The sequence below is a fragment of the Phycodurus eques genome, chromosome 17, assembly GCF_024500275.1.
Source record: "Phycodurus eques isolate BA_2022a chromosome 17, UOR_Pequ_1.1, whole genome shotgun sequence".
In the NCBI taxonomy this organism is placed as follows: domain Eukaryota; kingdom Metazoa; phylum Chordata; class Actinopteri; order Syngnathiformes; family Syngnathidae; genus Phycodurus; species Phycodurus eques.
Window position 1 is genome coordinate 20,642,096 of NC_084541.1, and position 21,712 is coordinate 20,663,807.

The window sequence follows — 21,712 nt, forward strand, 5'->3', positions numbered from 1 at the left end:
CATTTTGTGACGCAGCACGAGATGGCCGGTATGAAACAATTTTTACAGTTGCTACATTTAACTATAACTGGTGAATTATTTTTTTTGTTTGGGATGCCTATACAATCTTATCGCAGGGTGTTGATGACATTTCGCATTCTTATTTTGGCTGCGCTTCAGTGATGACTCAATGGTAGTGTAAGATAGCAAAAAGCTGAGACTCGAGTGTCGGAAGTATGCGAACGATCTCTCAGCCGTTGATCACGTGCACCGACTCGTCTCATGTTTTCCTGTAAAAGGTGAGCTTTGCCGCCACAGTCAGAAAAAATGAGCATAGCATTGTTACCAGAAGCAACAAGTTCCTTCTTTCCTTTTCTTGCATATTTACTTCCTCGGGGGCAATAAAATGTACGATCGACACCTCCGTTCAGCCTCTGATTGTTTTTGTTGCTGCTGCCTACCTTACCTTCTTTTTTTATGGTTGTTATTAGGGTTTTTTTGGGTTCATATTTTTCACGTGTTTGGTCAGTACACGTCTTATTTTATTTATTTTTTTTCTCCACGTTCTCTCGCTCACGACACGTAATTCCCATTTGCACAAGACAAAATTTGAAACGAGTGGAGTTGATGTGACGTGGTCTCTGGATAATTTTGTGTGTGTAGGCTACAGTGTTCTACGCAAAGGTGGAGCGGTGGCAGATTCAAGTCCTGTGGGCTACAACTCCCCGAAGCCCTGCGCATGATGTTTTTGGAGATGAACATTTCACGCCTTCAGTTTTGTTTCCGATGAACGATAGGGAAGCCGCACTACGTCTCCCGTGGTTTCCATCTTTTGGATTTTGAGCTTAATTGCCAAACAAATCGTTTTTTTTTGTTTTAACCAGTTTCTACTGAGCTAAAGGGTTGCTAGTTTTGTGCTCAGGCTTGAGCCATCGAGGCCCGGTTTGCCACATTGTACGTTTGTTTTGTTCTTCACTGTTTGCTGTCAACGTCTGCAGGCATCTGTCACTTTCGCCAACACTCCAAGAGGACTGACTGCGACTTATCGGATGTAGGCTCCAGCACACGGCTGGAAGGAAGACCCTGCAAAACTTGCTGTCCTGGCTGTGAAGTGCACACCAGAGTTCCCGCAAAGACGGTTTCCTAGATGATCATTCTCGCTCTCTCTCTCCCCCCTCCAGCTTGTGCAATTTCTCCCGCCCTCCATCACCCTCTTCTGCCATCCTTCCTGCCTCCGTGCCAAGTGGGCACACTCCGCAGTCGGAGGAGCTCGGGCTTTGTTATGTGATTGCATGTATTGAGCGGAATCTCTCCGCCGCATGTTGTCGTACAAGCAGATGGACTGGCTCGGTGGATTTGTGTGAGGTCAGAGGTTACTGGACTGACGAAGTTGCCAAAGGTAGGAACGACTACACTTCCTTTTATTATAATACATTGATTTTAGCATGTTATTGTGCATATTTTGTGACAAATAATTTCTTCCTGTTTTTTTGCACTGGACAGTGATTTTTAAATGTCTAAATGGGATATTTTAAGCAATTGATTTTTTTTTCACCCACCAATACAAAATGAGTAGGGTTTCATCATTATTAATATTCAACTATTATTTGGTCCTCAGTGTGGAAAATGGAACAAGAAATCCATCCAATCCAAATAAAAATGTAATTATTATTATATATATATATAATTTGTTTACTTTGAAATCTTTCCCCTGCTCCGACCTTTTATGCAAGCGATTAGTGGAAGAGCGTCTGTGTTTTGTGACGAACTTGTTTGAGAGCATTCGGGAGGTCGCGCTGTTGTTTTCTCTTGTCAAGCAGGTGTGTGTGTGTGTGTGTGTGTGTGTGTCGGCATAGGCAGCAGACACACACAGCCCAGCAGTTACCCAAGTGACACCGCTCCCGCGGGAGAGCTTCAAGACGCCTCCGCCTGTTTTCATTAATGATCGTCTAATTAGTCGCACGGCGGTAACAGTCGTCGAAATACCTCTTAGCGCTCGGGAGGCTGCGCAGGGCCCGTTTTGCCAGTCTTGCCCGTGAGCGGCTGTTTTTCCATTTTCAGTTGCCCCCTCCCTTGCACACGCCTCAATCACCATGTGAGGGACCGCCACCGACACCCGCGGGTCCCTGACGTGCACGCCATCAACTCGCAACCTCGCCTGCCATCCGATGACGATGACGGGCCACACACCTGAGCGAGATCGCTCCCCCCACAGCCTGTCAGTCAAGACCAGCTTGGAGGAGGAGATCGAGCGAGCCGAGAGTATTCTAAGCAGGTGAGAAGAACATTGGGGGGGGGGGGAAAAAAAAAAAAAAAAGGCCGTACGACTGAGCAGTCGATTATTTGAGATCAGTCGCATTCATGCGGCGCTCCTCATCGCTAGGGCGGATGGTGGGCGGGAGCCTCTCCGGGTTGGACTTTGGGCACCGGGCGGGGCAGACCCCAGACTGGTCGCCCGTCAGCCGCAGGGCAGGATTGACGTGCCCTTTTTCTGGTTTTGTTTGAACCCACCTTGCAGGGTTCCATCCGTCTGCGACGAGACGTCCTCGGAGCTTCGGAGGGTCGCTGCTCTCGATCCTCGCGGTGGCAACTCGAGGAACTCTCTCCAAAGGAATGCAGCCGTCTCGAGGTTCGAAAAGCCATGCGGCGAAACATGGCGCCCTCTTCGTTCATGCGGACCGCCATTTATTTCTTCTTTCATTCGTTCATCTCATCAATAGTTCAATGGATTTTGAATCCTCAGGGTACTTAATGTCACAGACATGTTATTTAGACTTCTGAGAACTCTCTTAAATTGTGTAAAAAAAAAAAAAAAAAAAAAAAAAAAAATGTAATAGTTCTCCTTTAAGTCTGACAGCGTCATTCCAAACCCCGCCTTATCTTTTTAAAGGATAAATATATTGTATTGGCTAATATTCTACGGTGTATAGCAGGAGTTCTCAGACTTTTTAGGTCCAGGAAGCCTTTACGGTTGAGAATTGTTTCCAAGGACCCTTTCATAAATTTAGCTTCCATGCGTACACACCCAAAAGCCATCAGAATGACGTAAATATCCAGTTACTCAACCAAATGACAACTGTGCAATATATCATCAAATGCATAAGGTTATGAAAAGCATGACATGAAATTTTAGCATAAAGCATTTTAGCATTATTTGCATGATGAACATAACTCGAGGATTTGGCCATACACGACGGGGATAAGTACTGCATAAAGTCAAAACTGCACGTGATTATATTTTCAAAGGCGGAATATTGGACGCAGACGACATCGTGTTGCTTATTCTTACGTTGCGTGCGGCGGGCCGGCTATCGTTTTTTGTCGGCTCCCGCGTCGAGATCATTTCTGGCCACCTGAGGTTTAAAAATGCATTCGAGAGAGCGACGACGCGATTTGACGAGTGTGCAAATGTCGCCGACTGTCGCGTCAGACTGGCGAGCCTGGTGCTGAGACTGAGGGAATGGGCTCGCAGGAGCTTAGCGGCGCAGGAGCAGGAGCGACCCGACTCCTTCCTGGAGCGCTTCAGAGGCCCCGAGCTCACCAAGGCCCCCAGCCGCACCGGCGACACGCAAACGGACGCCGGAGGCATCCTGAGGTGCGTCACGAACCGCATCTTTGTTACTGTTCGGTGAGGAGCAAAACGAGTGAAGCTCGGCGCAGACAGGCAGCCGCTGGCTTAGCTTCTTTAGCCTTAGCTACTTGCTACTTTTACATCATCCGGTCTATGCGTAACCTACTTCCGCGTTCGGCAAAACGGGTTAAGCGCTTCCTGTCGTCGTCTGGTGAAGGTCACCGGGTCAAAGCAACCGGCGGGACTTTCAACAGCACATCTTTTTTTATAAACACAAAATGTCACTACAGATTACAATAGTCGATGTTTTGGCCTCATTCGTGTTTGCATATATCCTATCATATTTGTATAAATAGATGAGATACACGTATTAAACTTTTGTCCGAAGACGCCGGCCGTAAAGAACGCAACATTTGAGCAAGTTCGCCTTCGGACGATCACGTCATCGCGCTCGTTAGGCGAGCAAACGCAGGAAGTCAGCTGCCCCGTTTTCTGGGGTTTGGTCACGTGACGTTCCGCATTCAGCAAGTGACGAACGAACAAAACGAGACTTTAGCCACCTCAAAACAAAACGTGCTCCTTACTGTTCCTTTGAAGGCTGTCGTCAGCAGTTTGGAATCTTTGAACAATTCTGTACGAGATCAAAAACAAGACGGTAAAGTCTTCAACGCTCCCACAGCGACTAACACAATTCTGTTGATGCCTTTAGGGGAAAATGGGCCGTTTTTGTGGTGTCCCCATCTGCCGACGCCTACTACCGCTGGTTATTCGTCATCGCTGCAGCGGTGCTCTACAACTGGTTCCTCGTTGTGGCGAGGTAATGGTATATATGTCGTCGTCTCGCCACGCCGCACTATTTGCATATCTGTTGTTGACCGATACCGGCCACTCATGCCAGAGTAGCATCTGCTCCATTTGCACACTGACTGAGGAGTATCTGCAACATTTGCACAATCGACATTGTCCCAGATGATCGCACTACTCGCTTGAAGTCTCGGCGCCCTTTGCACAAAGCTCGTTTTGCGCCGGACTATGGCAATATTATTCATTCGAACTGCTCTAAGTGCTAGAGGACTCTTTTTGCACAATTGTCCCAACAAATAAAAAATAAAAAATAAATGTACCGGCATTAGCAGATAACTAGCAACCCTTTATTGCTCAGTGACTGTTTTTTGTTGTTGTCAATGTCTTTATGTCTCCAAAGTGTTCTCTGTCAATTGAATGTCTTGTCGTACTCGAGCGGCTCCAACTACCGGAGACAAATTCCTCGTGTGTTTTTGGGACATACTTGGCAAATGAAGATGATTCTGATTCTGATGACGGGCAAGACGTCTTTTGGGATGAAGTCCGACAACGGTCGCACTGCGATGAATCTCTGTCCGTTTGAATCCGCAGGGCGTGTTTCGATCGATTGCAGGTGGCCAACTACATCGTCTGGCTGGTGCTGGACTACCTCGCTGACCTCGTCTACATCGCGGACACTTGCGTGCGACTCCGCACAGGTGACACCTTTTGAAATCTCATAGCAATCCTTAAGATGAACTGCAGCCCGACAACAACATCAGGGTGATAATCTGTCAGGCAGGTTACATTTGACGATTCACATATCACTTTATTATTATTGTTGTGATTGTAAAACCAGCCTCTCACTCAGTCGGCTGCGCTAGGCTTCAAGTCACTCGTGAGCCCGATGTGGACAATCGGTATAGAAATGCAATGATGGTTTGAAGCCCAACTTGCTAAAATTGTGTTTTCTTTACGGCTGGTATGGTCGGACAAAAGTTAAAATACAGTACGCGTACCGTTTATTGATGCAAATGTGATATGATGTATACGTAAACATCACATATGATCATCTTTGTTAGCTCTTGTAGACATCCTGTGCGAAACAAAAGACAAACGTAAACGTATGAGCCAGGTTGTAGGCCTCCGGCGTTTGCCCGAGCCGGAAGGAGGCGCTCTCAGCAGTTTTGCCGAATGCCGAAGTTCGCCGCGGTGGCCGGGATACGCGATCGGGAGAAGGGTGGAGCCGAACACCGCTGACCAGACGCGTGACCGCAACGTGAAGTTTGGATTTGCTTTGCTTCCAGGCTTCCTGGAGCAAGGCCTCCTGGTGAAGGACCACAGCAAGCTCAGGGACAACTACGTGCGTACGTTGCAGTTCAAGCTGGACGTGGTGTCCATCCTGCCCACCGACCTGGCCTACTTCTCCACCGGCATCCACACGCCTCAACTCAGGTTCAACCGCCTGCTGCGCTTCCCGCGGATGTTCGAGTTCTTTGACCGCACCGAGACGCGCACCGACTACCCCAACATCTTCCGCATCTGCAACTTGGTGCTCTACATCCTGGTCATCATTCACTGGAACGCCTGCATCTACTACGCCATCTCCAAGTCTTTAGGGTTGGGCTCAGACACTTGGGTGTTTCCGAACATCTCCAAACCGGAGTATTCCTCTCTAACTCGGAGTTACGTCTACTGTCTGTACTGGTCCACTCTCACTCTTACCACTATCGGAGAGATGCCTGCGCCGGTGCGAGACGAAGAGTACCTTTTTGTGGTTTTTGATTTTCTGGTCGGCGTTCTGATCTTTGCCACAATTGTGGGAAACGTCGGTTCCATGATCTCCAACATGAACGCCACCCGTGCCGAGTTCCAGGCTCGGATCGACGCCGTCAAACATTACATGCACTTCCGCAAAGTCAGCAAAGAACTGGAGACGCGCATCATCAAGTGGTTCGACTACCTCTGGCTCAACAAGAAAGCCGTGGACGAGCGGGAGGTGCTCAAGAACCTGCCCGACAAACTGCGAGCCGAGATCGCCATCAACGTCCACCTGGAGACCTTGAAGAAAGTGCGCATCTTTCAAGACTGTGAGGCGGGACTGCTGGTGGAGCTCGTGCTCAAACTGCGGCCGCAGGTCTTCAGTCCCGGAGACTACATCTGCAGGAAAGGCGACATCGGGAAGGAGATGTATATCATCAAAGAGGGCAAGCTGGCCGTGGTGGGAGACGACGGGGCGACGCAGTACGCCCTCCTCGTCGCCGGCAGTTGCTTTGGAGAAATCAGCATTTTGAATATTAAAGGAAGCAAAACGGGCAACCGGCGGACCGCCAACATTCGCAGTCTGGGCTACTCGGATCTGTTCTGCCTCTCCAAGGACGACTTGATGGAGGCCGTGACGGAGTATCCGGACGCTCGGACGGTCCTGGAGGAGAGGGGCCGTGAGATCCTGATCAAGGAGGGGATGCTGGAGGACAACGCCGAGAGCGCCGGCCTGCGGCGGGAAGACACGGAAGAGAAGGTGGAGAGGCTGGAATCCTCCCTGGACAGCCTCCACACTCGCGTTTCGCGGCTTCTCTGCGACTACGCGCACACGCAGCAGAGGCTGAAGCGGCGCATCACGCTGCTGGAGCGGCGGGTGAATCAAACGGACCGCGGCGCCGACGCCGATCTGGAGGGGACGGTCGGTGACGCTCGCGCTCGGCCTCCCGTCCACGCAGGTGACTCTACTCTTCGGAGTGCACTCGTACCTTGAATTACAAGTGCCCTAACGTGTGAGCTTGTCGAGTTTGGGCCGCCGCTCGAGTCAAGTGGGGCAAAACAGCAATTCAGACACTGGCATGCCCTCGCCCTCCAACGGGGCAAACAGTCAAACGCACAAATGCAAAACGAGAACACTCGCAAGGAGCTGCCGGAGCCGCAACTTATGGCTCCAGCTCGGCGTGTTGCTCACTGGGCCACGCCCCCAGCATATAAATACAGTTCGTACAGCAACTGAACTTTAGACAAGTAGTTTATTTATTTATTTTTTTTACAGTTTCTTTTATTCTTTGATATTTCGCTTTCATTACCGACAGCGGCCTTATTTGAATAGCCTTTAAGTATACAGCGGACCCCTGCATGCTCACGGTTTTTGCACCCGCAGATTCACCTCTCTGCATTTTTGTCACCCCAAAAAAGAAAAAATGGGCATCAGTTCTCCGCGGATGATGCCTATTTTGGGTCTGGCTCCGTCCCTACCCTACCCTGCCAATTGCGGGAGTCCACTGCGAGGTTGACCCCGTGCGCTAAACTTGTGGTAAACCCCTAGAAAAAGAAGGCTTCAAATCCATCACATTCTGGCCCTGAACGCCTCATCGTTGAATTAAGAGGAAGCCGACGAGCTGGTTTGGGAATCTCCCACATTGCGTAATAATCACTCATCAGTGCACTTACTTCATTTATCTAATGAGGTCGCTTCTGTTGCCAAACTGGGAGATTACAATTTGTCAGCCATCAGATTGAACCCTTTTGAATCTGTACAAATCTACTGCCGCCTTCGGTTTATGTCTCTTTTTAAACTCGGCCCAAAACTAAATCGGGGGAAAGGACACGCAGCTGTTTTTGTGTTCCATTCGCTGAAAAGGTGCTTGTTAGTTGTTCCGTGCTGCCGGGGGCAACTGGGAACACTTTTGAACAGGTGCAGCCCCTCCTCCCCGACACACTTTCAACAGTTAGTCGCCATATGGCACATGCAGGACAACTGCTGCAGGCCTTCTGTGCAGCGTCATTTGCTTTTCATAACTTGAATATATCCAGGATGCGAAATAGCACGTTAATAAACGCTCATGTAATTTGTGAATTTAGTCGCATTGGCAGGAAAAACAAGTGAGGTAACTTGCGACGCTTCCATCCAACCACATTCCAATGAGTCTTTTTGTGTGTGTGGCAATCTAAACGGGCGTGCGTGCAACTCGTCTGTCCTGCTCGCGGAGTGTGTGTGTGTTGCGGCTCGGCTGACGATTTCTTTGGAGCGCGTCACGACGAGTCAGGTTCCCGTTTTAAAAGTGCTGCTTTTTATTTCGATTGAATTCAACGAGATATGTGAGCTCGCCGACGACCACAGTGTGCACTGTACAGTTGCTTTTTTTATGTTGAAGATCAGCAAACAAAGGTAAATATAAGACAAAGATAAGCCAAGTATACACGCAATGCAGTTTTTCAAGGGTGATTTGACTTATTAAGGGAAAAAACTATTCACTGGCCCCCCTAAATCGTTCATTCATTAACTGTGGCTAATCACATTTTTGGGTTCATTTGCACGAACCCACTCGACCCCGAGTCGCTCGATAGAGAAAACATTGAAATAGAACCTGTTTGACAAAATGAAGTTGGCCAAAAGATCCGAAACAGCTGTGACAAAATGCCAGAATCCAAAGAAATTCGAGAGCAGGTGAGAAGCAAAGAAATTGACATCGATCGGTCGGGGAAGGTGACAAAGACATTTCGAAAGCTTTAGGACTCCAGCAAACCACCATGAGAGCCATTATCCTCAAAAGGAGAAACAATGGAAGCGTGGTGAATGTTACTAAGAGTGGTCGCCCAACAAAACTGACCCCAAGAGCACGGCGACGGCTCATCCGGGAGGTCACAAAGGAAGCCAGGACAGCCGGGTTGCCAACGCATTTGAGATTTCAAAATTCCGCACTTTTGCCAAACTCTCATTTCCGGACTTCTCAGTCAAAAATTCAAATAATTTGTGACATTTGAGTAACATTTGACATTTCAGGCTGTTTTGAATCCCTAACCTTGTTTTGAAACCCTACTTTAAAACCATAACACTGTTTTGAAACCTTGCTTTTAATCCGTCACCCCGTTTTGAAACACTGCTTTGAAACCCCAACCCGACATGAGACCCTAACCCAGTTTTAAAATCATAGTGAGAAAACCTAACCCCTTTTTGAAAAACCTACTTTGAAACCCTAATTTAAAACCCTAACTTCGTTTTGTAACCCTACTTGGAAACCCCAAACCTGTTTAGAAACCCGACTTTGAAACCTTAACCGCATTTTGAAACCCTAACCCCGTTTTGAAACCCCAACTCCATTTAGAAACCCGACTTTGAAACCTTAACCGCATTTTGAAACCCTAACCCTGTTTGGAAACCCTACTTTGAAACCTAACCCCTTTTTGAAAAACCTACATTGAAACCCTAAGCCGGTTTTGAAACCCTAATTTTAAACCCTAACACTGTTCTTTATGATATTTACATTTGTTTGATGATCTTAAACAGTAAAGTGGGGAAACTGAAGAAGTGGGCAAATAGTTTTTCATGGGAGTGGACCTCCTTCCTGGCTTTTCAGGGGTGGGCAAAGTTTTGTCGTCAAATATCCTGAAGACACAAAGACACAGGGTATTTCTGAAGAAAACTATATTGCTTGTATTTTCAAAGAACAGCACACATACATTGGCGGAGTAGCTGTTTCATTTCATACTGACGACAAAAAAAAAAGAGGAGAGACCCCCCCCCCCGGAACACTGGGGTCTTCGGTACACAACAGTGAGGTACATCACATCCCCCTTCAGAGTAAACACATGGTTTCATTTCATTGTTTAATAGGCCACAGGAGGACAAATAGTTGACGAGAAAACAAAAAAAAAAAACGGCACCGCTCGAGATTCTTAAAGTGACCGGGAAGAAGAAAAAAAAAAAAAAAAAAAAAGTAAAGTCCTCATGTTAAGCGTGATTGAACGCGAGGATGCGGCCTCCTCGCGTTTAGAAAAGGAGCTGCGATCCGAGATCCGGGAGCTGATTGGCTGAGACGGTCCGACGAGGATGCTCGGCGCCTAGCGCATTCGCATGTGAAGGCTGTGCTTGGGTCCGTCCACGCGCTCCAACTTCTCAAAGTGTTTCCTAGCATTGCGGATATTGATGAGGGTGGCTGCGGAGGCTGCGGAAAAACACGGCAATTTATTCGCGGGGTTATTCGACTAAACACAACTGAGGGGCTTACAGCGGAACCTCCAAAGTCGAACACGATACGTTCTGTGATTGCTAGTTGACTTCCAAGTTGCAAATAACGTTCCCATTGAAAATAAGTTCATTCATTTGTTTCAGGCTCAAACTCTCACACTTCTTAAAGCTGCGTGAACTCAACATGCAATCTTTTTCACTAATATTTTACCACTGCACTCATACTAGTGTCATCTAGTAGCATCTTAGAAGTACTGCAGCAATTAGGTAGGTAGTGTTGACATTAGCATGTGCTTGATCAAATTCACTTCTACGTGCAATTGATATTTTGTTAATTGTACATGAAGTAGGGTCCATTGATGGTTCTGCGGTTATCATTACAAGCTTCGGGAGTAGCATCACACAAAAAAATGAAACAAAATGTAATTTACACCACGACTCATGACTATAATAATAATAATACTTCAAAAATGCTAAAAGCACGAAAAATATATGCATGAGACTTGAAAATACCTTAAAACTGATGTTCTTTCTCTAAATATACCACTTATTGTAAAATTTATAACAATATAAATGACTTAAAAAAAACATTTGAATTATTATTAAATCATCCTATTTCCACTAGTATTCATAAAACATATTTACCCAAGCACTATCAAACTTTAAAATACCTTAAAAGCTGAGATAATTGAATGTGCACTGAAAAAGCACAAGACTTGTGAGTTACTCCTTTAGATGCTGAACGAGCTGACGTGAAATGAGTTTGAAGATTTGTTGGGGTTTTTTTTTTTTTTGCGTGACTGCGGAGGCTCCAGCGCACGATTGGCTGACGACTTACGAATAGACGGGTCTGACATGATGACCATGACGTATGTGTTGGAGGTGAAGACGTCAATGAAGGCCGCAAAGTTGGAGTTCCTCACTTCCATGCTCTGGAAAGAGGCTGCCAGTTTACTGAAACGGAGGGGAAGAAAACAGAACAAAAACAATTCGCTACGAGAATGGCAGTCATTTTCTGACTCTTCTGATCGGGGGGGGAGAATCATTCTCAAATGCCAGGACATCTCCAGTCCTGTGAGTGGCAGTAACACACTTTACACATCAACTATTGAGAAAGGAAGTGACAAGTGCAAGACACGGCAAGCTTTTTATTTGTTTTTATGTTTTCATGGCAGCTCCTGGCTTGCGTGCAGTCGTGTGTCCACAGCAATTCTACCCCCCATTTTAACAACATTATAAAGAATCCTGTAATATTTATTGCATTACTTAGTTTTTTCCCCCCTCAAATCAGTTAATTAAAATGTATTGGTTCCTTTGTATTTCTGAAGTTTTTTTCCTTCACCTATTTGATTAAATTGATTAATGACATTTTCATTAATACAGTAAAGAATAAGAAAAAAAAGATTTTGCAACTTTATCTAGCTCTATAACTACTCTGGTACCAACTAACTACTGATGATGACAAGCTAACGTCTGGTAGCGCGCAGCGCCGCCGTTTTGTACCCGAATGTGTTCAACGAACCAAAGTTCGTATTTTGTGCAAACGTGAACTCAACTGAAGTTGATTTCTGCCCGACGAACCTAACGGAGACGGCGCTCGTTCTGGCGTGTGCGAACGGTGTTCCAACGTTTTCATTCAAGAGCGGCGGGTTTTGTTCGGGACTTGCGGGACGCCATTCGTGGGACGCACGTCGCAGCTGCGTGAGAATGCGTAAATAAATGGGAGTGAATGTGTTCTTTGGTGGTTCTTTTGTCATAGAGTGCATATTTGTAAAATAGGATTCTTTGGAAAATTATTGTGTGTATCAGAATGCCTCAGTTAAAACCGTACAATCACATTGTCATTATGTATTTTGTTTTGTAATATGAGACGAGAACAAGTGAAATATTTTGTTTATATAGTCAGCCGGCGCTGCACGGAATGCAAAGTCATCACTGTCCTTTCACCGTCGTTCCTGTCATACCGTGTTGTTGTTTGCACATTACGAATAAAAGTACAAAAAATAAAATAAAAAAGACTCCAATTCAAGCAACACGTTTTTCCTCCTGTTTTTGAGAATGTCGGGTGAAAGCTGCAAGCCGGCTACGAGCGAGGACCCGAAAACGCGGCAACAATGGGGAACTGAAATGCCGGTATTTTGAGGGGGGAAAGGCCGTCAGCAATATATGGAGAAAAAACTAAACCGCTATGGACGAGTTGATTTTTGGAATGGTTAACGGAGTTCCAAATTTTGAATTATGAACTGAACGAGCTGATTTTTGGAACAGCGAACTGATCTTTGAACTAGTTTGCGTAGCGACTGAACTTCGGCCACACTTACCTACAGCTGAGTTTGAACTGTTTGATGATGTTGCTGATCTTCTCAAATCGGTGAGCGTCGCGCTGCTCTTTGCACTGATAGTGGGAGATCACCTGCATTGAAAGCAGTCGTACCCGATATCCGTTTAGTTGTGGACGCATCCAACGTGCGCAGACTCTGTTGTGCGTCACGAGTTGATCTGACCAGGAAAGTTGCTCTCTCGAACAGAAGGACTTCATCTGCCTCGATAATCTGCGCAAAGTTCCTCAGGTTGGTCTCCAGTTGCTGGACGTTTGGGATCAGCTGGTACACAATGCTGGACCACGCCTGCGGGAGTTCAGATTCGCGCTAGCGTCGCTCGGAATTATTACCCGAAAACATCTGCCGGCCGGTCACGCGGGCAAACCTTGTAGAGGGTTTCATCCCAGATGGACGTCCTGAAGCACGTGCAAGCTAAAGGTCGCGACAGTCTCTTCAAGTCCTCCTCGCGCTCTTTGAAGATCTGTCGCGGCCACACGCGCACAGCATACAGTACACACACACTTGCGACCGGATAACAATCTCTACTATTTACGGTTGCGTATCGATTCCGGCAATAGACAGATTTGTGGAAAATGCGTAAAAAAAAAAAAAAAAACCACAATGACTACCATCCGCCTTACCAAGTCTCTCTGGTCCTCCTGCACCAGATCCATTTTGTGCACCAAACAGAAGACTTTGGCGTCGGGGGAATTCTGCAGGATGGCTTCCAGACACGACTGGTAGTAATGCATGTCTTTCTCCAGCTCGCGGCTCTCCACGTCGAAAACATAAATCAGCACCTCCACATTCCTGAAGATGTTGTCCCGCTGGCTGGTGAAGTAGTTCTCCATGAACGTGTCTTGTCTGGGAGGACAAAGAGGAGGCGCTTGTTCCGTCACGTATCAATCAGAAGCTGGCAAATAATCAACTCATCGACTTTACCCTCCACAGTCCCAAAGGTTTAGAACGAGATTGCCAAGAAAGCGCACGTGGGAGTGTTCAACGTCAACTGCAGTTCACAAAACAACAAGAAGAAGATTACGTTCAAAAAACAACAACAGAACAGAACAGTACGACTCGACTCCGTTGGAGGTTCTCACTTGTTGCTCCAAGGCGACGCGTGTCTCGAGCAATGTAATTGGCAAAGATGATTGATCTCATGCTGGTCTTTCCCGACCCGCTTTTCCCCATCAATAACACCTGAAAAGACGCGTTCGACAAGATCAGTGAAACGCCATCCATCCATCCATCCATCCATCCATTTTCTACCGCTTATCCGAGGTCGGGTCGCGGGGGCAGTAGCTCCAGCGGGGACGCCCAGACTTCCCTCTCCCCAGCCACTTCGTCCGGCTCTTCCGGGGGGATCCCGAGGCGTTCCCGGGCCGGCCGAAGGACGTAGTCTCTCCGGCGTGTCCCGGGTCGTCCCCGGGGTCTCCTCCCGGCGGGACGTGCCCGGAACACCTCACCGGGGAGGCGCCCGAATCAGATGCCCACAGCTCGTGACCGTAGGTGGGGGTAGGAACGTGGATCGACCGGTAAGTCGAGAGCTTCGCCTTTCGGCTTAGCTCCTCCTTCACCACAACGGACCGATACGAAGTCCGCATCACTGCGGACGCCGCACCGATCCGCCTGTCGATCTCCCGTTCCGTTCTTCCCTCACTCGTGAACGAGACCCCGAGATACTTCAACTCCTCCACTAGGGGCAGGATCTCATCCCCGACCCGGAGAGGGCACGCCGCCCTTTTCCGACCGAGGACCGCGGTCTCAGATTCGGAGGTGCCGATTCTCATCCCAGCTGCGAAGCGCTCCAGTGAGAGTCGGAGATCACGGCCTGATGAGGCCAACAGAAGCACATCATCTGCAAAAAGCAGAGATGCAATACCGAGGCCACCAAACCGGACCCCCTCTGCGCCTTGAAATTCTGTCCATAAAAGTTATGAACAGAACCAGCGACAAAGGGGCAGCCTCGGCGGAGTCCGACCCTCACCGGAAACGAGTCTGACTTACTGCCGGCGATGCGGACCAAACTCTGACTCCGGTCGTACGCGGACCGAACAGAATTTCCTCTAAGCCGTCCGGAAGTCTTTCTCCGTGGCCTCACCGAACTCCTCCCATGTCCGAGTTTTTGCTTCAGCGACCACCAAAGTCGCATTCCGCTCGGCCAGCCGGTACCCATCGGCTGCCTCAGGGGTCCCACGGGGCAAAAGGGCCCGATAGGACTCCTTCTTCAGCTTGACGGCATCCCTCACCGTCGGTGTCCACCAACGTGTTCGGGGAGCGCCGCCACAGCTCCGGTCGGCCGTCTCGGCAATGGAGGCGCGGAACGCGGTCGGCTCGGACACGATGTCCCCCGCCTCCCCCGGAACGTGAGCAAAGTTCTGTCGGAGGTGGGAGTTGAAACTCCTTCTGACGGGGGATTCCGCCAGACGTTCCCAGCAGACCCTCGCAATACGTTTGGGCCTGCCACGTCGGACCGGCATCTTCCCCCGCCAGGTGGTGATCCGTTGAAATGGAAACCCCAAATTATAATATGCCGATCATTAACCGCACTGTGGAACTAACGCACATCTGACGGTGCCACTCAAAACCCAAACGCGGTTGTGTTGGGAGGACCTTTTTCTTCATGGCTGAACTGGACATCGCCTTGGGAAGTTCGCAACGAGCTGCGGCTGGGATGACTTCTGGTGCGCAGCTCGCCTCTTGCTCGCCTCTTGCTCGCCCTGCACACAATTTGGCACTGAGCTCTTGTCCACTTTTCGCTGCAAACGCGTCACGCGCAGACGAGCTCAAAACGAGCATGCGCACGAACAAGCGACATTCTCACGATGGTCTAACTTCATCCAAGCGCACTCTCCGTCGCGTCGCGTAACAATATCGCCGCTCAGGCGAGCGAAACAAACGCTACAGATTTACGGCGTGTAGCTTAGCCGCTAGCTAAATAAACTTCCAACTAGAATCAGAGCAGCTTACCCGACGTGGACAAAAAGTTGACTTGTGTTCAAACTGTAGTAGACATCGGATTACGGGCGTTGAAGAATCCACTTTTGTAGATTATCTGAAGGGCTCCAACTCAAGACACACAAGAGTTGAGATCAGCTGCTTCCTGTTTACGCCGCAGTCACATGACCTGACGTTGCCCTCACCTTTGTCCGATAGGCACGCGGGAATGCTGACGTCATTTCCGGTTGCGTAACGCCAGCGATTCATTATCCTTTTCCATTGTCTTCATTACAGTATAAACCGGAGCGTATTGTAGCGCATATTGACATTTTAAAAAGATTGCACACGTTGAAAAGTACGAATGTTGAAAGATAGCGCACTATTTTCGTCAAATAAAAAATGTATATTTGACTTCTAAATTCATCAGTCAATGAAATGAGTTGAGATGAATTTTTTTTTTTACAAATGTAAAAAATGTTCAGTGAAAATGTGTCGTTTTTATTTGAAAAAAAATGAACTAGATATCACAAGTCATTACATTATTTTTGTTCAATGTTACATCGTGCAATTGAATAATTAAAAAAAAAAGCAAAATCACAATAATTATAACTGTTCGCTTTGTCTCCAATAACATTGTTTCTTTAAATATGTTGAACTGTGTAGTAGAACTAATCAATTGACAACTATTTCGTCTGAACAGTAAATATTCGCAGATTTCTGTCATCCTCCACTTAAGCAGACTGATTATCTTTGTGTGTGCTTTTTTTTTAAATAAATCATTCACAAACATTTGCTTTTACTTTGGAAAACAATGAAAATTCCCAATTTTCTGACCTTTTTTGGACCAAACCAGTCACTGAATCATAGTCACTTCGTGTTTGTGCACTTTCTGAAATTCCGTTTTTTGAGAAAGGGATTGAGTGTATTTCTCAATCTGATTACCTATTAATTAAAAAGAATCTACAGATTAATCGTTCATCCAAACAATCATCAGTTGCAGCCCAACTGCTTAGCATAAATTGACCAACCGTATATTGATTTCTTTGTTGCATAACTACAATATTCACCCGTGCTGCAATGTGCCCGATGTGTAAATACACACGCGAAGTATTTGTTTGTCTACAAGTGCCCGGTGATTGATTGGCTATGAGTACAAGCGCTATTTATATTAAAAAAAAAAAAAAAAAAAAAAAACATAAATCAATTAATAAATGGATAAATGTAATCCAGTTACATGGCATTGAGCAAAGTATTAAGACAAGTATTATTATAAAAGTTTATTGTGTGTAATCGGCAAAGTGTAACCCCGAAGCAAACGATCAGTAGATTACCACACAAACTGTGGGAATTATCTTTCACAAGCCAGGACAAGAACAACAGGTTATGCAGTATGAGTAACAAAAGACCTTCCCGAAGCAACTCTTCTTCACCGCAATTATATGGCCTACAGGTGGTGAAAGAAATACCACATTCTTCAGTGTATTGCGCTTTAGAAGAACATTTCCCCATGATCAGCATTTCTGTTCGAATCCAAAAGAAGTTTTACAATGTCTTTAAGTTATATGTTGTTAAAAAGACCAAAGCAACAGGAGCTACGGTCCACAGAGAGAATCAGCAAGGTGAAGAGGAGAGATGCGCCGGAAGTCATGTTCAGGGGTCTCTGTGGTGCGACGTCGCTGCGCTGCGCTGCGCTGCGCTGCGCTGGCTCGCCCTTCATATTTGTTCTCGCAGTCTGGCCAGCCTTTGAGACAGCTCGTCCTTCACACAACAACGAGCCTCGGTTAGCAGACGTTAGGACACTTACCGTTTTTTCCCCCCCCTGTAATTCTCCGACTTTGTTGTTGCCGCGCGGCGGGCCCCCCCGCCGCCACGCTCGCGGTTCGGCATCCGCCGAGTTACCTCGTCACAGAGTTATTTTTTCCATTTGTTTTCATTTTTCCTCTTTTTGTGGGGGGACCAATGCCAAAAAGCATTTTTGGTGGTTTAACCCCGCTTATTTAAGAATTTTGTGGGGTTAAAAAAAAAAATAATTAAAATTCCAAAGCAATTTAATAGGCATCAATTCTACGCGGCTTTTGGCTATTTGCGGTTGCACATCCCACTGTTTTCAGAGTGTCTCTGAAGCCCCTTCACGCTCTTGACCACTCGCTCGTGGCCGTTGGAAAATAATCGAAGCGGTCAGAGTTGGTTGCGAGCGACTTTACCTGTTCCGCTGAGGCCACGCTGGTGCCCACCGAGCCCATCTGTCCCTGGGGGAGCTCCATGTTCAGGTCCAACCTAAGCAAAGTTCGTCCAACTTCATGAGGCAGCCCCTTAATGCTCATCACATCAAACTAACACGACAACAAAATGTACGCATTTCCCAAGGAGCGTTACCCTGCTTCGTCCGCCATCTCGTGCAACAACGAGTCCACTTGGTTCTGAAACACACATTGCAAACGGCGTGAGCGCGCACAGGCGAGTGAAGGCTTTTGCCGGTGGCGTTGCGGACCTGCGGAGTGGTGAGCGTTGTGGAGCTGCTCATGCTGTCTTCCATCTGCGCTGTCTGGACATCCAGCGTCTCAAACTGCCGCTCAAACTTGTCCATGAGGGATGAAATCTGACACGCAAAAAGGGATCCAATGATTACAGAGCTCAACGTGAACCCAGAAATATTTGAGGTTCCTCTCAGAATCAGTATTTTTCATTTGTCAAGATGGTGCACACGCAAAAATGCCTTTTTTTTTTTTTTCTTTCTCCCCCCCCTAACAAAGCTTTGTGCTACACACGCTCTTCTCATGAAGCTAAATATTAGAAACAGCTCTCGCTATGAGATGCAGTTTCGTTTGACACAAGCGCAAACTACAAGCATAATAATAATAATAAGAATAATAATAAAACTGACAGTTTGAATATTAAGCATTCACTTCTTTGTCAAGGGCATCATTTGTTTATCCAGCCATTTAATTCTTCCATATATTGATGAAAAGGTCTACCTTCTCCAGATTCATGGACTTGAGAGTGACATCCATGCCTTTCACCACTCCACTCATTGATTTTGTCACCTGAGAAGAAGCACACGATTGCTGAAAACGGAACAATTTCTACGCTTACCATCACATTACAGAACATACAAACCGCCTTTTGCGGGCAACGATCCGTCGCATCTACGAGCCGACGGTGGCTGACGACACACAACGATTTTGAAAGGATTTCATGCCCATTATTTGCATGTCATGAAAGAGTCGCTATCGCAGGAACCCGCTGCGGAACCTGGCTTGTAAACGAAACGCCGTAAAAGCTTTTCTGTAACAAAAATTTCATATCATGACTGTTGTGTTCAAAATGGTCCGCTATTCTTATCGTATAAAAATAAACCACACAGATGCAACAAAAGCATACATTAAAACAAAACTAGACATTTAAAATTGGGAACGCAATGTATTTGTTTTTTACCTTTGAAATTGTTAATCAACCGAAAATGAAGTTTTACACATGAAAATCCTCCAAAATGAACTTCTGAAAATCGATGAGCCTCTCACGGAGGTTGTCGTGCGTTCGTGTCGAATGATTGAACTACTGAATAAAATCGTCCATGTAACACGAGTTGAAGATTGCGCACGTGCATTTGAACAAGCAGACTAAGCGCCGCTCGTCAGCTCGCGGCAGTCAAACTGCACAAAATGAATGGAAAAATCTGAAATAACGCCGTCCTCCTTTCGTGTCGGTTTTACGCGAACGTCCGTGTATTCGCGTGTGCATGTGGTTTCGCACAAGTTGTATGTTCCTTCGGGCGTGTTTTTATTATTTGTCTTTCTGCGGCTGCTTTGTTTCTTTTCAAAGATATTTTTAGGTACGGTTTTATTTTAGATGTTATCGTTGAGGCGGCTGGTTAGCACGTCTGCCTCACAGTTCTGGGGACGGGGGTTCCATCCCCGGCCCCGCCTGTGTGGCGCTTGCATGTTCTCCCCGTACCTGCGTGGCTTTGCTCCGGGTACTCCGGTTTCCTCCCGCGTGCCAAAAGCACGTGTGCTAGGTTGATTGAAGACTCTAAATTGCCCGTAGGTGCGAATGGTTGTGTGTTTCTATGTGCTCTGCGATTGGCCGGCGACCGGTTCAGGGTGTACCCCGCCTCTCGCCCGAAGACAGCTCCGGCACGCCCGCGACCCGTGTGAGGGGAAGCGGATCGGAAGATGAATGAATGAATGAATGTTAATCATTGACTGTGAAATTCGCGCTTCAATTCAGTGTTTACTGTGAATGTGAATTTACACGCAAGTCAAACTCAAAAAAGCTCGATGTACGGCGTCGGCGTTTTATGATCCTTTCCGTTTGAAGTGCTCCACTGGCATCTTGTGCAATTTGCCTGCAATTACAATCCTTGCTTTCAAGGGCGCATGGACGGTTGGCCGCTTTTCGATTGATTGCATTCAAAGTACCCGGTTCATCGTGACAGCGGTTTGGACCCTCGCGGCCACGGCGTCCACCCGAGCGCCCATCCTCAAGTAGGTCACGGACTGGTTCTTCTGTCTGATGGCGTTCTCCGCGTGGATCCTCGCCACGTCCATGTTTCCTTTCTGGATGGCCTGAAGACACGCACGCACAAGAAGACGAAAACCGATGTCAACCGTCCGCAGCGGACTGGAGCAACCGGCAGCGAGTTAAGCCACGTACTTTCTTGACTTTAGCCTTTTCCAATTTCTCTTCTTTGTCGCATTTCTTGGAGTTTTTTTGCAGTTCTTTGGCAGCAAATTTTAAATTGAAAAGATGCGCTAGGGTGCCCGCTTAAAGAAAATAGAATAGAAAGGAACGACGGCACATACTTTTGAAAGACACAGGCTGAGTGTGACTCAGAGCTTTAAAAAAAAAAAAAAAAAAAAAAAAAAAAAACTCAATACACTCACAAGTCTTTACGTCACAGACACAGCACCACTGGAGTCGCACATTTCGAAAATCGTTGAAACTAAACAATAAAAGCGTAAATCATAACAGGACTCGGTAGCCAGTGATGAATAAAGGCAAAGCGGAGTGTCTTCATCAATAAATCGACCTTGTAAACATATGTGAAATATGCCATTATATTTTAAACTCACAATTCTATCACTGGAAACTGTACAGTAAACTATAAAATAATACAAGGGTGGGAGAAAGAGTTTCTGCTTAGAGGGGTTCCAAAACCCAAACAGCCGTTTTTTGGTTTGTTTTTGTTTTTGTTTTTCAAGGCCTTGAGCCGGCAGACCTCAAGCTGTATTTTGAAATCCATAAAGAAGTATACGACGGCGAAGCAACGTTTGAATGTTTGGAACACGTGACCACAACGAGTCCCGTCCAGGTGAAATCCGGAATCGTGTTCGGCGCTTGAACCTCCGGAGGCGTTGTCGTTCCGAGACTTCGCCTTGGTCAGACACGCTTTGAAAAGGATACTATCCATGTTGGGCATCGTTCGCTCGCTTCGACGGTCACGCACTTGTTTTCCAACGAAACGTGTTCAAAAAAGTTGACGGATCGATCGGTGGTGAACTGGTCGGTCGGTCGGTCGTCTCTGGTTTCAGTCCGCTCTCGTCGTCGTCTTCCGCACTTCCTGGTGTCGCAGCGAAATACGTCTGACGTCACCGTCACGTGCCGTTGCCTCATCTGACGTCAAAAAGGAAGCTACCCATCGCTCGCAAATAGCGCAGAATTGTGCGTCAAAGTGACCGCCATGTTTGATGTGGAAAAGCGTAAAGTCATTCGCCGCCTGGAGATGCAGCAACTGTTTTGTCAACTGTCAACCCAAAACCGAAGCACTCGTGGGATTAAAACTCAACAATTATAACTTCATGTTACAAATAAAATATTGCTAATTCCTGCTGGAGTAACTTGCGTTCCTGTCAAAGTGCTTGTGCAGTCTCTTGTCTTCTTAAGCCACTGCTGCCAAACTGAAGGGGTTATTAGGTTGAACTGCTTTTATATTCAGGGATTTATACCGATTACTTACTTATTCACCGAGTACTTGTCACGGGAAAAATTTTGACACATTCAATATGGCGGACGCGCTTGCGTATCCCAGCAACGGGCCAATCTGATCAGGGCGGGGTCTTATTTACATCTATTTCAAAAAAACAACAACCATACATAACCTCGAAAATAACCAGGAGAAAATGTTCCGTTGCTGACGGTGGCCTTCTTATTGGGCCGGGCTGCGAC

General features: G+C 47.0%; 3 protein-coding genes across 5 annotated transcripts; 1 reads left to right on the top strand and 2 right to left on the bottom strand.

The window, feature by feature from the left end:
• Nucleotides 1-2,153: 2,153 nt before the first annotated feature.
• Nucleotides 2,154-12,097, top strand: cnga2b (cyclic nucleotide gated channel subunit alpha 2b). The gene is made up of 6 exons (XM_061703368.1): nt 2,154-2,254; nt 2,498-2,608; nt 3,410-3,574; nt 4,260-4,367; nt 4,946-5,052; nt 5,641-12,097. The coding sequence occupies exons 1-6, from the start codon at nt 2,154-2,156 to the stop codon at nt 7,086-7,088; spliced, it is 2,040 nt and encodes a 679-aa protein (XP_061559352.1). The 3' UTR covers nt 7,089-12,097.
• rraga (Ras-related GTP binding A) lies at nt 9,743-15,740 on the bottom strand. 3 transcript variants are annotated; one of them, XM_061703370.1, is made up of 10 exons: nt 15,578-15,740; nt 15,221-15,327; nt 13,708-13,807; nt 13,550-13,616; nt 13,249-13,471; nt 12,993-13,088; nt 12,791-12,913; nt 12,608-12,699; nt 11,125-11,240; nt 9,744-10,263 (listed from the first exon to the last, which is right to left on the bottom strand). In XM_061703370.1, exons 2-10 carry the CDS (start codon nt 15,245-15,247, stop codon nt 10,160-10,162), a joined length of 948 nt encoding a protein of 315 aa, XP_061559354.1. In that variant the 5' UTR covers nt 15,248-15,327; nt 15,578-15,740; the 3' UTR covers nt 9,744-10,159. The 3 variants fall into 3 exon arrangements, with proteins under 3 accessions (XP_061559355.1, XP_061559353.1, XP_061559354.1); XM_061703371.1 differs by lacking the exon at nt 15,221-15,327 and having other exon boundaries at nt 9,743-10,263; XM_061703369.1 differs by lacking the exons at nt 15,221-15,327; nt 15,578-15,740 and having other exon boundaries at nt 9,743-10,263; nt 13,708-14,043.
• A 1,069-nt stretch (nt 15,741-16,809) lies between these two features.
• chmp1b (charged multivesicular body protein 1B) lies at nt 16,810-21,137 on the bottom strand. Its single transcript, XM_061702170.1, has 8 exons — nt 20,951-21,137; nt 20,201-20,298; nt 19,966-20,112; nt 18,523-18,591; nt 18,039-18,146; nt 17,924-17,967; nt 17,752-17,824; nt 16,810-17,305 (listed from the first exon to the last, which is right to left on the bottom strand). Exons 1-8 carry the CDS (start codon nt 20,964-20,966, stop codon nt 17,261-17,263), a joined length of 600 nt encoding a protein of 199 aa, XP_061558154.1. The 5' UTR covers nt 20,967-21,137; the 3' UTR covers nt 16,810-17,260.
• Between the last annotated feature and the right edge of the window lie 575 nt (nt 21,138-21,712).